The 17082-nt window shown below is 40.1% G+C and overlaps 1 protein-coding gene across 1 annotated transcript in view; it reads left to right on the top strand.

The window, feature by feature from the left end:
* LOC128015616 (leptin receptor) overlaps nucleotides 1-8348 on the top strand; it is a 33344-nt gene extending 24996 nt beyond the window's left edge. Inside the window, exons 19-20 of the mRNA XM_052599618.1 lie at nucleotides 116-191; nucleotides 7464-8348. Coding sequence (XP_052455578.1) covers nucleotides 116-191; nucleotides 7464-8219 — 832 coding nt within the window. The 3' untranslated portion in view covers nucleotides 8220-8348. The remainder of the gene's footprint in view (nucleotides 1-115; nucleotides 192-7463) is intronic.
* Nucleotides 8349-17082: the final 8734 nt, after the last annotated feature.

Here is a 17082-nt window from a genome sequence, read left to right as displayed (position 1 = left end):
TAGTACTTTTTCCAGTTAAAAAAAGTTAATTCCATGTTGTCCTCCAGCACCAGCACATTTGTTTAAAACTGTTTTGGCTTGCAAACAGGGCTTGACCTGTGCATATTTCTTACAGGATGAGAAAGCTCATGTGGAAAGATGTTCCAAATCCCAACAACTGCTCCTGGGCCAAAGGAATGGACTTCAGGCAGGTCAGTGTGACCAACCATTAAAAGCAACTGTCACTTAAACATATTAGCGTTCAGTGACAGAAGATTAGACCATTTTTATGAAGGTGTTTCTCTCAAGATATTATTATATTTGTTAGCAGGAGCAGAGCACTCAAGCTTTTTTAGCTATTTGTTCTACCTTAAAATGGAGTAGATCCAGATTTAAACAGAGGACCGTTGTTTAAATTATTAATGAAAACATATTTATTAGGGGTGTACGATATGACCGTCTTTGATCGTGGACGATAAAAATGTCTCCATGATCTTTTGAAGAAATATCGTAGTATCGACCTACAGCGCACATTCTATCAGCTGCAGTTCTGGTTCCTCCGTCATATACTGTACAACCACACATGCATTCACAGCAGTGTTAACTCAGCAGTAGAATTACTCTCTCATTATCTTCATGTGCTTTTAAATGTTCCATTCGCGCACTGGTCTGACCTGTGCTTTTTCTGAGCACCGCATACACCGAAAGCGCAAGCTAAAACTTGTCAAACAGTGCCTGATTATTGAACTAAGTTTTATCTTTTGCGCGTATACTGTCAAAACACACAAGGTTTACATGTAGACTCAGTTGTTTATGTCTAAAATGAAAGTAAACAGTATACATGCCTGTATATCAGATGTGTGCAGGTCTTAAAAGGACGGTAGGCCTATTAAACATGCAGCCCACTGTCATTACTGTCAAGGGATAGGTCACCCTAAAATTGAATTTCTGTCATTATTTACTCACTGTCATGTTGTCCCAAACCTGTATTAATTTCTTTCTTTTCACGAGTTCACCCTTATATCTAATCTGAAGGCAAATAGTAGGCATATTTTGGCGTGCTGTCCTGGGGGAGGGGTCCGGGCCCGGAGCATAGCCCGAACCTAAATAACTCCCCCTATCCCTAATTTGGGATAAATAGATTAGAAGTGAGGAGTTGGGGTGGAGGAGGGTTGCCGAAAAACTTTCGTGGGACAGTAGGTAGGAAGACTGGATATATATACGCTTGCGTGCTATTTAAGATGATTAGCTAAACGAGATGCACCTGTGCCAAATTGGATGATTATCTGATCGTGCTTCTCCCGAACTTTGTTAATAAAACCACATTTCACGAGTTCACCCTTACATCTAATCTGAAGGCAAATAGTAGGCATATTTTGGCGTGCTGTCCTGGGGGAGGGGTCCGGGCCCGGAGCATAGCCCGAACCTAAATAACTCCCCAAAAGAAGCTTAAAGCCATAGGACAGCAGCCAGAGAGATAAAATTTAGTTGCCCCCCAAAATATGCGTGTTGGGAAGAAAATGCAGAGCGACCGGGAGAGCCCGCCCAGTGTTCGACGAGAGCTGCGGCTCGCAACGTCTTACCAGCGAGCCCTCCGTCCCGCTTATGGGAGGAGCACGATGCCGGATATCAAGAAATGAGGGACTCTTGCTGCCTCCGAAGGGAGCTGCGGCTCTGCTGCACCGGAAGGGAGAGTCCCTCTTGCGGCTGAGTACGAGGCGCGGTTTGTTGCATCTGATGGAGGGCTCTCACTGCGACTGAAGGGAGCCAGCGACTGTATCCCATCGGGAGGGAGATCCCTGGCCGCCATAGAGTATGCAACATAACTCGGACGGGGGGTTCACACTGCGACCGAAGGGATCCGTGGGTCTGCTGCACCAGAAGGGAGAGCCCCGTCAGATGCTGAATAGGCAATGAGATTCGAGCCGCGGTTTGGCGCGTCGGATGAAGGGCTCCTAATGCGACCGAAGGGAGCCAGCGGCTGTACCCCATCGGGAGGGAGATCCCTAGCCATCGTTGAGCATGCAACATAACTCAGATGGGGGGTTCACACTGCGACCGAAGGGAGCTGTGGGTCTGCTGCACCGGAAGAGGAGCCCTAGTCCGATGCTGAGAAGGCAAAGAGACGCGACTGTTGGAGGGACTCTCGCTGCATCCGAAGGGAGCTGCGGCTCTGCTGCACCGGAAGGGGGAGTCCCCCATTGCGGGTTTATGGAGGCACGTTTTTTTTTGCCTCTGAGGGTTCTCCCAGCCTCCGTAGGGGGTTCGCAACTCTGCAGCAGGAGTGCTGCCCCGGAGGGGAGAGCCCTGATTGACGCTAACTGGAATACGACTGTTGGAGGGACTTTTGCTGCGTCCGAAGGGAGCTGCTGCTCTGCTGCACCGGAAAGGCGAGTCCCCCTTGCGATGCGAGGCATGGCTTGATGCGTCTGATGGAGGGCTCTCACTGCGACCGAAGGGAGCCAGCAGCTCTTTTCCCCCGGGAGGGAGAACGCTGTCCGCCCTTGAGCATGCAACATAACTCAGATGGGGGGTTCAACCTGCGACCGAAGGGAGCCGTGGGTCTGCTGCACCGGAAGGGAGAGCCCCATCAGATGCAGAATAGGCAAGAAGATTCGAGGCACGGTTTGATGCATCGGATGGAGGGCTCCTGCTGCGACCGAAGGGAGCCAGCGGCTGTGTTCCCCCGGGAGGGAGATCCCGGTCCGCCATTGAGCATGCAACATAACTCAGACGGGGGGGTTCACCCTGCGACCGAAGGGAGCCGTGGGTCTGCTGCACCGGTAGGGGAGCCCCGTCCGATACGGAGTAGGCAAGAAAACGCGACTGATGGAGGGACTCTCGCTGCGTCCGAAGGGAGCTGCGGCTCTGCTGCAGCGGAAGGGAGAGTCCCCCTTGCGACTGTATACGAGGCTTAATTTGATGCATCGGATGGAGGGCTGTCACAACGACCGAAGGGGGCCTGTGGCTCTGCTGCACCGGGAGGGATAACCCCGTCTGCCGCTGAGCGCGCAGCGCAACTCAATGACAGATGAAAGGCTCACACTGCGACCGAAGGGAGCCACTGCCCAGCTGCACCGGAAGGGAGAGCCCTGTCCGATGCTGAAATAGGCAAGGAGATTGTAACGATGGCTGGAGGGCCCTTACTTTGGCCGAAGAAACGATAACTGAGAGGCTTCTATTATTCAAGTACACAACATGATTTAAGGAGGAATATTTTTTTTTTTTTTTTTTTTTTTTTTTTTTTTAAATGTCTGATGAGCAACAACCGAGGGCATCTATCGGATTATGTGAGAGGCCCCTTTTGAGCTGCTTAAGTTTAGGGCTGAAACGATTCCTCGAGTAACGCGATTACAAAAAATTATGTAGGCAAATTCCTCTGCTTCGAAGCCTCTTTTAATTTATTCTAAATCTCACGTCAGGTTCTTTCGCAATGATTTATTGTATTTTTTAAAATGTGACAACGCTTTTTTTTTTTGTTGTTGTTGGCGGAAGGAGACAAGCGCTGCGTCCGAAAATCACGTACTGCAAGGAGTCAGCAGTGTTTTGATTTGAGGACGTAAAGAGAACGTTGTGGCATGTGTCCATTGCAAGATAGAGCTAGCATACCACAACTAGGGCCCTACAATTTCCGCGATGCAGAAAACGTGGAGGGGATCGCGGAATCCAGTCACAAAAACGGAATTTACAGTTGAACGCGGAATGGCAAAGAACTTGCCAATTATTATTATTATTATTATTTATTTTATTATTAATTTTTTTTTTTTTTTTTTTTTTTTTTTTTAATGAATGAATCAAAATAGGTAATTGCACTTACATCCAATTCACGAATTAATATCTCTAAATATTAAGCCGGAACAGTATTTAAATGTAAATCCTGCATGTTCTGTGTGTCTCTGTTAATGAATGGAGCAGGAGCGCGACTTCCTTTATCACACACACACTGAAGCGCGCGTTACGCTCACGGTAATTTCTGCGTCTGCGGTCTCACTAAATAAGGACTTGAACAACATCTCCAGAACTGCTCTGACAGTCAGTTCATGAGCATTTGACCATTTGATTTAAGTAAAACTAGCATCACATCACATACACAGAACTGAAAAGGTACGTCAACCCGACTAAATAAAAGTCCGGGGTCCTGACATTTTATCCTACCCATCAGATTTACTGTGCATGTGCACATCAGTATAATTAAGCAAAAACACATTTTATTTTATTACTCGATTTTTTTAAGAATACTTGATTACTAATATTTTTAAACCAGAGTCGTTGATGAAAGGAGGGTCCATCGTGAATTTAGATTGGGCGTTCCGGAGTTAGACAAAAGTGAGCCTGATGAGGTTGAATTGGAGAATGGACATAAAATATATATTTTTATTTATTTATTTATTTATTTATTTTTATTTTTTTTGAGGCTCTTGCGGCAGCGAGAATTGCGGCAGTAGGGAAGGATGGAAAGGGCTCCTGCGGGAGCAGACACTGCTATGGCAGTGGTGAAATATAGGTAGAGGCTCCTGCGGGAGCAGACACTGCTGCGGCAGTGGTGAAATATAGGTAGAGGCTCCTGCGGGAGCAGACACTGCTGCGGCAGTGGTGAAATATAGGTAGAGGCTCCTGCGGGAGAAGACACTGCTGCGGCAGTGGTGAAATATAGGTAGAGGCTCCTGCGGGAGCAGACACTGCTGCGGCAGTGGTGAAATATAGGTAGAGGCTCCTGCGGAAGCGGAGACTGCTGCGGCAGTGAGGAAAAAACAGAAAAGGCTCCTGCAGGAGCGGACAATACTGCGGCGGTGGGGAGATATAGAGAAGGCTCCTGCGGGAGCGGACAATGCTGCGGCGGTGGGGAGATACAGAGAAAGCTCCTGCGGAAGGATGGCTGAAGTGAGGATTGACCATTACAGATAGATAGGGCATGTTAGGAGAGTTAGCTATGGTAGATTAGGAGTTTTAGTGAAAGGGGATGAGCTGGCGTTAGAGGGGTTGGCTGAAGAGGGTTCGAGATAGATATATAAATAAATAAAATAATCGGCCTGACCAATAATAGGTCTGGTACCCTCTGCCTTCTGGCAAATCTGGAGCTGGAGGCCACTGAACAGAAAAATGGTTAGTAGCATGAGGGAGCGGAAGAGTTGAGGGCGCGTTTACGAATGGAGGCGGCCTCACGTTTGCTTCAGCTGCTGTAGCTGTGGGTCGTGGGAAGGGGCTGGGGTGTGTGATGTCTTGAAGAACCTGTGTAGCCTGCACTGCTAGCAGAAGTAACAGGATGGAAATACTGAAATGTGCAGGCCCGTGTTGCAAGTAAAAGTAGCTTCATGCTTGCTTTGGCTGCTGTAGTTGTTGGCTGATTTGACAATTGCTCAAACCTTGTCTGAATTAATACAGTCCTGTTGGAAAAGCATCTTTTCCTCTTGTTTTGGCCTTCGGGCCCTTTTAAACAGCCTCCGGAGCAGATAAATTTGGGATGCTGTTTTCCTGTTGTAGTATGGACTGTGAAAATAGAGGCTTTGAAACGATGTAGCATGTTTAGTTTTATAAACCATTGTACCAATAGACATGTCTATAGCAGTAACGTTAATTGCAGTAATTCAAATTCAAGCCGTTTCTAAAGACATTTACTTTGCATGCTTTTCATATAACAGTCCTAAAAAGACGATAGAAAATTTACTCACACTTGTTGTTCTGCAGCCAAACACGAGGCAGTAGCGTGAAAAATTCTGAATAATCATGCCAGTAAATGGTGAAATATGTCCCTAAATAATTGATCCTGCCGGAATAATTGCATGAAACTTATGTCTGTATCATCTCAGTGAGGTTTAAACATGCGCAGTAAAGCAAATGTAATGTCTTTAGACATTTCGGTGTGGATGACAACTCTGCAAAAAGCCTTTGCTTCGTGGTTAAAAAGTGGCATCGTCATCGGACAGAGTTAAGTCATAACGCCGTTTAACAAATTTTGGCGTCTTCATAAGCGCATTCTATATATAACATCTATTTAAGTTCAGATGAGCAAATCACGAGGTTTTCTTGCATGATTAGCATTTTAATTGTTTGGTCAGACGGTTCATATATTGATCTATATATTCACGTTCATAAATCGGGGATTAAACGTGGAATTTATCTTTTGTATGCTAAATATGTAAACAATATGTGCACAGTACCTATAACTGCGCTTTACATTTTGCAAGATTGACATGCTAAATGGCTAACTGACCCGGTTTACTCTCATCAATTTTGTTAAGATAAGATATGTACCAGTTCATTGCGTTTACGAACGACATGTATCCGTTTAATCAACTCGACATGTATACCGGTTTAGTCCTTTCGTTCACGAATGAGAGCTCTCGATCTCTGAGACTCATATGAAACTCGCTCATTGTGGATGACAACTCTGAAAAATTCTTCATGAATGAGTGTAAACTGAGAATGATTCATTCGCCTAGAAGATTCATTAAAAAAAACGATTCTTTCACGAACGACATGCCACTACAACAACGCACGGTCTTCGCCGCTAGTGGAGGCAGCATCGAACTGCGCCACGGCTGAAAAAGCGAGAGCGGTTTACTGCGCTGAGAACTGGAGCACGGCTGCGATCCAGCATTATAAGAGAGCCCGGTCCTGGTGAGAAAATCGTGTTGTCGAGTGAGGCGAGCTCAAGGATTTGCACGAGCTTTTGGCCACAACGTGTGGCTTGGCGAGAAGAGCAGCTGACGCGATGACGCTTGTTGGTGTTCGGCGGATAGATATCTTCGTCGGAAGGAAGATTGGGCCTGTGATAAGATGACGGACAGAGCGAAACGAATGCTGACAAACGGTCTATGCCGAAAAACTGTCCTGCCGAAAAACTGTCGTGGGACAGTAGGTAGGAAGACTGGATATATATACGCTTGCGTGCTATTTAAGATGATTAGCTAAACGAGATGCACCTGTGCCAAATTGGATGATTATCTGATCGTGCTTCTCCCGAACTTTGTTAATAAAACCACATGTGCTGAACACAAAAGAAGATATTTTGAAGAATGTGGGTAACCAAACAGTTGCTGGTCCACATTGAACTGTTTGGTTTTCCACGTTCCTCAAACTAGCATTTATGTTCCACGTTTGAGTGAGTAAATGGTGGTATAAAATAAAAAAAACACTGTGACAGAATTGACAGACAGCTGACAGAATTTGTATTTTTGGGTGAACTATTTAATAATATTAATAAAACAACAAAACACAAAGAGAAAAATCACTCACTGCTCTTGACTGAAGAAATTTAATACAGTTGCTTTAGGAATCAGTTTACATAGTATTTTATTTTTATATTTGTTCATTCAGTTTCTTGATTGCTCCTGCTAAATACACCTATTGTACCTGAAAATAATGCACTGCTTGTTTTATTTGTGTGTTGCGTGTTTATATATATATATATATATATATATATATATATATATATATATATATATATATATATATATATATGTTCTGTTTCTTTCTGCTTGCAGATTGACACCATGGAGAACCTGTTCCCTCACTCAGAGGGTCTCACTGCCTGTCCACTGCTGCTGGTCTCTGAGAGCATCTGTGAGGTGGAAATCATTGAGAAACCACATCCTGTCACGCTTGAACATGAAAAAGACAATGTAGTACTTACTTATAACTCTGGAGACAAAACAACTACCAGTTCTGCCCTTCTAGCAGACTCATCTGAACCTCTGTCTCTGGAGGCTTCCACTGCTGCTCCTACCCCAGAAACATCGGGCCAGTCCTCAGTGACGTACTCCACCATTCTCCTCTCCGATCAGCCCAGTCTCCTTCGAAAGCAACAGGAGAGTCTGAGCAGCTCCAGTGATGAAGGCAACTTCTCTGCCAACAACTCTGACATCTCTGGCTCTTTCCCTGGGGGACTCTGGGACTTGGAGAACCACGTGTGCTCTGACAGCGCCAATCCCCGTCATTCCAGCTCCTACAACTCTGTGGAAGAGTTCTCGGATACATCAGATCAAGATTATGAAGCATCAGAAAATACGGGTGTAGCCAAAGACCTCTACTACCTTGAGGTGAACGAAGAGGAAGATGAAGATGAAGAGGAGATCAAGGAAACACAGGGTGAACAGGAAAAGAATGAAATAGTTGTGAGGGTAGATGCCAGGCCTCTTCTGGAAAGCAAAGATTCCACATCCGTCGATTCCAATAATATATCTCACAGCATTCCTCTTTATCTTCCTCAGTTTCGAACTGAATGCATTAATCCACCCTGAAATAAGAGCAACAGCACCACTTGGTGGGTTTACTGGATGGAGGTCCACATAATGTCTCAGTGGTTTTCCACTAGGGCTGCACAATTACATTTTTTCAATTAGTTCAATTAAAAAAATAAATTATATATATATATATATATATATATATATATATATATATATATATATATATATATATATATATAGTATTTTATTTAATTATTATTTTTTAAGGGCCAGGCTGCATGATCTTTTGTGATTGGATCACATTTTTTGTGTGATTGCAATCACATTGGAAAAAAATTTGATTGCTATTTTTTTTTTTTGCTCCAGGTTTTCTGTGCTTGCTTTGTAAGGGCTGCAGAATTTGTCCAAAATTAGCTATCAATATGACTATAAAATAATGATTGATATTATTAAAGGAGTAGTTCACCCAAAAATTGAAAATTCAGTCCCATTTTCTATTGTCCCTAATACCTGTGTACTTACACTGTGGTTACACATTGGTACATACTGTACATAGCATCTACAGCTGTAATATGTCTGTAACTAAACACATGTAACAACCTCATGTAACAGGAATTCTATAACTACTTTTTGTAACCACAATAAGAGTAATTGGAACCATTTGATCCAAGGGGAGGAGATGGGTAGGTTTAGGGATATGTAAACTGGGAGAAGTTGGATCTCGAGTTGGAGTTGGTGCACCACTGTAATACCAGTGTACTTGCATGGTCACTCCTCATGAACTGTAACATTCTGGACACCAACCACAAATTATATGTAAACCGAATTTACTGGCCACTGCTGTGTAACATCAGAGTAATTACATGATAAATCTAATATAAAATGTAACATTTTCTTTACCAAAAAGTGCTGTTAGTCCTGATACAGATTTGTATTTTCATTACCAAAAGGTGTTGTTACCAACGTCCTGTTACACATTTGTACCATCCTGAGGGTTGTTACATGTGTGTAGTTATAAAAATATTACAGCTGTAGATACTATATACCAATGTGTACTTACACTGTGGTTACATACTACGTACACATCTAGTTACCATGCAAGTACACAGGTATTAGGGGATACTTAATATAAAATGGGACTGAAACTGTGTTCTGAAAAGGTCTTACAGGTTTGGAACGAAATGACGGTGAGTAATTAATGACAGAATTTTCATTTTTGGGTGTACTATCCCTTTAACATTTTAATTTTTATTATTATTGTTTGATGAAAATATTAGAATAACTAAAATACAGAATGGTCTATTTAAATACTATAATAAAAAACAATGTTACATTATCATTTTATTTTAGAGTACAACTAAAATTACAGTACTAATATTTATGAACTTAATTTTTTCATTTAAACCATCAGCGGAAGGGAATCTGCAGGGAGCCTTCAAAGCTTCTCTTTTGTTGAAACAGCTGGCTTCTCATTACAAGTTTGGTCAGATGGTTGGGACGTTGCATTTTTGCACAAAGTCCATTATTATAAGTGTTATAAGAGATGCAGAGATGAGTTTATGTGGAGCAGCATTTATTTTGAATCAAGTCACACGTAAAAGATAAAAGTGCCGTGCTTCACTCTGAAATGTGCAGGTCTTCGAGACTTGATAACCACACTGAGCCATTTCGCTGTTTTGCTTTTATTTTGATTTAATTGTGCAGCCCTACTTTCCACTCTCGATCTTCAATTAAAAAAAAATCAAAAAAACATTTTTTTTTCACAATCCTCCTGCCAACCCAGTGTATAAGATGGTCCATTCTTTTATGATCCATTTGATTTGTTCTTAATGTATTAAATCTTTGAGGGTTTACAGACAGGTTGCCTAGGCTCAGTTGATAATTGCTTTCCATCTTCATCACATGGAACCTTTTGAAGCCTGGCTCCAAGCCTGAAGTTAGATCTCGTAAAGACCACACTGACTGGTCTGAAGAAGAAAGGACTTTGTCATCTCTCAGTGTGGTGGTCACAGTCACGGTGTAGTGGCTGTTTGTGCATTTTTAGGTGCTTCATCAAGTCCAGCTTATCATAAGTGTAGGGGCTTGTGAAGAGGCGTCCATCAAAATATCAGCTTTGTGAAGAAATCGCCTCTCGTGTCTGCATTTACATTGGGCTTATTCATTCAATATGAATGTATATTTTGTCAGTGAGGTCTGTGTTCTTTGGAAACTCAGATATTTTGAGTCTACAAAGTGTCACCTATTTTCAGTGTATGGGATGTTTTGATGAAATGAGGGTTGAAGTAACTCAGTGAATAAAACTGGTTAAATATGTCAGAGTATCAGAAAGAATGTCTGTACAGTATACAGTATTTCTTGTTCTATTTTTCTGGTCAGAATAAACTATTTATTGCAGTGATGGCCAAATGTTTGTTCTTAAACTGGTTAGATCCAAGTTGAGAATACCAATAGATTAGCTAGTTGATTACAAGCAGGGTATATACAGCAATCCTTAAGTTAAATTTACTACTTTTTAATACCTTTTTCACTACCTTCAGAATATTTTTTAAAACCATCACGACACTGAATTGCAAGTGTTAATCAGCGACCTTTCTATTATTTACACCGATTTTGACATATATAACATACAAAAAATAATAGATTTAGAGACTGATGTTGACAGCATATTGCACATTTATTTCACTTAGTAAATAAAAATAAAACAAATACCATAAAATGTGCAATGGAGAAAATGGATAGACCGAACAATAAGCCTGCCTGTTAGTGTTGTCACGGTACCAATATTTAAGTATTCGGTACCGATACCAGTGAAAATCCACGGTTCTCGGTACCAATTTCGGTACCAAAGCAAAACACAAAAATTTGCTAATAAAGAAAAAAAAATAACTTTTTAGCACTAAAAATAAAACCAGTGCCATTCTTTATACTTATTTAGAATTGTGTTTAAAGTTTTTCTACAAGTTATATAATTATGAAAAACCGTAAACAAGTTTCACCCAAATTTAATTTGTCTTTTAATTTATCAAATTTAAACACATTTTATGTTTGGTAAATAAAGGGGATTTGCTATTAAAATTAAAACATGGGAGAAATATTGAGATTTATTATTTTTTTTAAATAAAGTTTTTTATTTTTTTGCAACAGTGGTAGCAGTATCACATACGTTTTACTAAATAATAGTAATATTTCTAGCACAATGCCCTTATGTAAAAAAATTTCTTTTAGGCCTAATGAATGCATTTGTCATTTTGAAATTTCTATTTGCGCATTAGCTCCGCCCACTACCGGAGAAACCGGTATGTCTTCTGCTTTTTCGAAAATGAATATGAATAATTCTAAATGAACTCGATTATTTTGACAGGAGAAGACAACAGATGCTGAAATTAATGCAAGCGACATGCGCTTCAGTCTATGTAGTAAATAAACCTGCACGTCTCTGCCATTCATTAATTCACACAGAGACGCGCAGAACACGGATTCATATTTCAAACAACTTTTGCGGCTTAACATTTACAGATACTGGTCCATATGTAGATTTGATTTGATTAATTTATGCTTTCACAAATTCCATGACTGTCCATATTAAAATGTAAGTTTCATTTACATGACTGGATTTTGAGATTCCGTACTCGTTTTCTGCTTCGCGGAAATCATAGCGCTGTATGCGTCAAGAACCGGGTTTGAACGGGACCTCGGTACTACCGGTCGTTAACCCAGCTATTAGAAAACTTGCATTTGTCCATGAAGACGACGATGGTTGTCCAGTCGTTGAAGATATGCCTTGAAGCAAGTCTAAAATAAAACGTAAGCCAGCCACTTCTGTTGAGCGCGCAGTGTTCTGAGATGATGCCGAACGACCACTGAATATGACGTCAGCATCAAACATAGAGTGAGACGGAGACGGAAGATCTTTGATTATGTGCCCAGATATGCTAAAGCCCATATAAACGAACTAACACGAACGCAGATAGAATTTCAATCAGAATAAGACACCTGATAGTCTGGAAAAAATAATACCTAATTTGGAAAAAAATAATACCTCTGAGACCACATTTAACACTTTTAATGGCCTTAAATTTGACCATTTTGATTTATCACTTTTTAATACTTTTTAAAACCCCGCGGACACCCTGTACAAGACACAAAATTTGATTAAGCAATCAAATTTACTCAAATTAATCAAAAAATCATGTTATTTTTCCGAATGAAGAGGATTGAAGCGTTTCCATTTTGATTACTAAATGCGAAGGAGATTTTCTGCGTCTTCGGTTCTTCTTCTTCTTCTTCTTCTTCTTTTTTAAATTGGCGGTTGGCAAACAACTTTTAAGTGTGCATTACCGCCACCTTCTGAAGCGTCTTCGGTTGCGGAAGGTTGACTTTCTTGAATGGCCGGGACTCAGCCAATGAGAAAGCGCCTGTAACAGCGCGCGTCTTCACTGTACCTGAATAATTAATATCAGGTGAGTTAAATTTAAGAAACATCTGAAATCGTTACTTTAGCTTTATCCGATAGCAGAAAGTACATACGTGAAGTCATGCAGAATTAATACGGTTTAATCTAAACGCTGTTTGATAATGATGTCTAGCTAGCTCGCGTTTATATAGTTGATTGCACATTTGCGGAGTGAAAGAAACATATGCACGCGCAACATATTCGCGTAGGCACACTGGAATCCAGAAATTTTGTTTACTCGAGAATGTCGGTTTATGGCTGAAAGCAAAATGATTTGCCCATTCATTATGGATAAAAAAGGAGACATAAACCTAATGTAAGCCCCGTTCGTTTTTAAAATATATTTGTAAATGTATTCAAAACTTTACAAAACAATGTTTAATTCGACATGTAATTGCACGTGTTCGTTTGTTTTAATTTGGACGTTTATATTTTGTCGTCAGTGTATGTATATGTATACATTTTTCATAGAATAACAAAAGTATTATTCTATTTAAAAAAATAATAATATTCATAGAACAGCTGGTCATCATGAAGAGAATGTAAACATAGGTTTGATTTTGATTCAGCTTCTATGGTTCTGTGAATAGAGCTGACCGACAGATGGCACTGCAACACTGTTAAATGCCAACATACACCTACAGAGCAATAATTGTTATATATTACGCTATATAATAATTAATACATTATAGGTATTTTACATATTTTGTATATAAACATATTGAATACTTATTACATTTCTTTCCAGCAAACTGACCTCTTGTATTTACTCCATGGGTCCCTGAAGGTGCCTACATGTGCCTCACCTTGCTTTTATGCAATAATTAATGTGATTAATTGTAATGTGCTATTTCTTTGAAAAAAAGAAAGAAAAAAAATCTCATGGCTGATACTTTTTGACAACACTCCATAATCTACTTAAGACAGCTTTAACAGTCTCAAGAGAGACAGGTCAATTGGTTGTGTACTCACTCATTCTTATATCCTGCTTATCCTGCTCAACTAATAGACACACATGTGCTTTAAAGAATCCCCCGGCAGCATCAAATCCAATCCTTTATAATTAGTTTCTTATGTTCACCTAGGCCAAATTTATTTGATCAAAATACTATAAAAACAGAAGTATTGTGCAACATGGTAAAACTGTTTATTTGTAATGTAATTTATTTCTAAGATATCAATGCTGAATTTTCAGCACTCATTACTCCTGTCTTCAGTGTCACATGAGCACCGAATCAGAAGGATTTCTGAATGATCAAGAAGCATTTCTTCTTCTTATTATTATATTTTTGTGGAAACATTTAACAATATTTCAGGATTCTCTGAAAAGCAGCAATGTTTTGAAATAGACTTTATTGTAACAATCTAAAAGTCTTTTGTGTTGCTTTTAATCAGTTTATTGAATAAAAGTATTTAAATCTGTGGTCTGTGATTGGTCAATAAAAAGTAGATCTAAAAATAATTATAATCTTAAAAAAAAAAAAAACGTTTGAACTTGATATATGCCAAGGAATTACATTTTGAATTGGAATCGCATTATATTTTGTTTAGGCCTTTTGTTAGATAAAATGTACAATACATTTCTGAACTGTTGGTGGCGCGAGAGGGTTTACAAAATTGGCACATTTTCACAGCTGCCATGGACTACTAGCCAGAAAGGATAAAAAGAAAAACAGCAGATATTTAGTTTAGCCCCTAAAAATAACCTTATGTATCGAGATTTTGAAGCAAAACATGCTTGTTATAGCTAATTCAAACTGTTGGGAAGGAGATTGTGTTCCTTGAGGCAATGTTCAACCAGAAAATGGTGTGAGAATCTTAGAGATTTATGTCATATCTATTTCCTCTCATGGTAATGGTTGGAAGTTGGATTGTTTTTGTTTTATTGGTGCTGAATTAAAGAGACATTTCACAACAGGCACAAAAACTAGTGTTTAGACAAGAAAGTTTCCTCCGTAGATAACCCTGTGGTCACCTTTTCTTATTACTGGTTGGCCTAAATGTGCCTCAGTGATTTTGGAATAATTCTCTGCTCAACCTTTATGGCCAGTAACTCCCAAGCTTTCAGAAAGCCACTTCAAATATTAGACACTAAACAGTTCAGTGGAAAATCTGTGCAGGGTAGAGAGGACTAAATGGGTTGAAATGGAATCAGATTGTGCTGTGCTTGTACAGGTACCAGTAAGTGCCGCTAAGTGGCTCTTTCATCCAGCGAACAGTCCAAAAACTCCTGCAGGAATCGGCATTTCGTATGAGATATTCCATTAGGTTACATCTGATGGACCTCACTTAGATTGCATAGGAACTGTAATGCTTTCATAATGAGAGTCTTTGATGCAAAGTGGTGATTCTAAGGTCATAAGTATTGTGGGTAGCAGAAGTCGTCAATATCTTCAGAAACATAAGCACTGGAATAATATCTAATGGATATTGGAAAGTTTAAAGTAATACAGGTTCTTCTCAATAAATTGGAATGACGTGATAAAGTTCATTTATTTCAGTAATTCAACTCAAATCATCACAATGAAAAGAACCAAAGACTTAAACTACTTCAGTCTGTCTGCATTTAATTTATTTAATACATTAGTTTCACAATTTGAGTTGAATTACTTAAATATATGAACTTTTTCACCACATTCTAATTAATTGAGAAGCACCTGTATGTGATAGGGACGAGAAAGAAAAGCATAAAGCTGATTTGATATTTATTTCATGTGTGTGTTAGAGAACGCTGCTTGCTATACAGCAAAGTGTTCGAGGAAGAGTTTAAAACTAGCAGAACAGAAATAGAATAAATCATGGAACAAATCAGATGGCTGAAAGATCGGTCAAGGTTACTTTCCTCATGGCTAGGCAACATGTTATTTAACTTGATATATATGTGTAAGTTCGTGCTTCGATTACAGTAATGGAAGGACAAGACTGTCATTCATAGCGCATTCAAGTTTAAATGATAACTAAATAGAATATAAAAGCAAAAACTCACTAACATATCCTATAATATGAAAATGAGAATGGATTTCTTACCATTGTGTTCCCATAACCCCTTCAGTTTTCTTCCAAGACATCATCTGTTTTTCTAAAATTTTCTTTCTTGCAGTATATAAACTGTTTTTATAATATTAAGCTACCTTCATATTTTAGGAACGAGGGTCCCTTTGAAGAGGATCATTATATTGGGGGGTCTTTGGCATTAAACAGTTTGAAAACTTGAACCTGAGTATAGACTTCTAGTATCTTAAACTGAGTCTACTTTGTTTTTTCACTGGCCAATGAAGCTTGAATCCTTTGAAGAGTCTCTAACACTAGGACTTAAATTCATATTCATTAGATTCAGCCACTGAGGTGAATAATATCAGCACGATATGATTGAATGGCCGTGTTTGCGCAGCCAAATGGCTCATTAATGATGACCGCACCGCACAGTTGTTAGCTCAAGTGTGAGAAAAATGAAAGACAGAACAAAAGGAAGGTGTCTTATGAAGGGGGAAAGGAAATGGAGTGGATGGCAAGAACAGCAAAATGGCTTATTAACAAAATAAGATGAAAAAAATTATTCCAGAGTGTATGTGAAGGAAAAAAAAGGTTCAAAGATGGAAGAGAACAGGATCTTGAGAGGATAGAAGAATAAGTGGAGTATTTCCAAAAAAAGAGGGAGTGAAGAATGGGAGACAAGTGGTATAAAGAAAGCAGAGAAGCAGGAGATACAGATGAGAGGTTTAATGATATGTGCTGGACGGATATGAATAGAATCTGAATCTAATAGAAATAAAGGGGTAAGAGAGGTGGGTAAATTAGACTGAGGAGGAATGGTTGGCCTTGTTGGTGACAAACTGCCTGTCATGCTCAGAAGTGAAGTGAAGTGAAGTGAAGTGACATTCAGCCAAATATGGTGACCCATACTCAGAATTTGTGCTCTGCATTTAACCCATCCGAAATGCACACACACAGAGCAGTGAACACACACACACACTGTGAGCACACACCCGGAGCAGTGGGCAGCCATTTATGCTGCGGCGCCCGGGGAACAAGAAGTACCCACAGCACACAGAGGGTGATAATCGGCACTCACCGGCCACATTATTACACCTTGCTAGTATAAGGTCCACGCACTCTGTCCAAGGAAGGTATCCCATAGTTTTGAGGATGAAAACAAATGGTTCCCTTTCAAGGGAACTTCGAATTTCTTCCTCTAGGGGGCGCTATGGGGAACACCTCGTCGTGATCCGTGTCTGAAGCATACATTGAAAAAACACCAACAAGATGGCCGGTGACAGCCTCTGACGTCACTACCGGAGCGAATATAAACAGGCATCGGGAGAACAATTCATTCTCTACTTCGTCTTCACTGACTGTTTTGTTTGAAGCGTGCATCTGAAAGAACCGGTAAGAGTGATCTTTCTCTGTCTGTCATGGCCACTACTAGCAAGCGTTTAAACAATGTGTTCATCTGTGTCTGCGTTA

The sequence above is a fragment of the Carassius gibelio genome, chromosome A6 (assembly GCF_023724105.1).
Source record: "Carassius gibelio isolate Cgi1373 ecotype wild population from Czech Republic chromosome A6, carGib1.2-hapl.c, whole genome shotgun sequence".
Taxonomy (NCBI): Eukaryota; Metazoa; Chordata; class Actinopteri; order Cypriniformes; family Cyprinidae; genus Carassius; species Carassius gibelio.
Note: the sequence above shows the minus strand (reverse complement) of the source record. Positions and strands in the feature narration are given on the sequence as shown.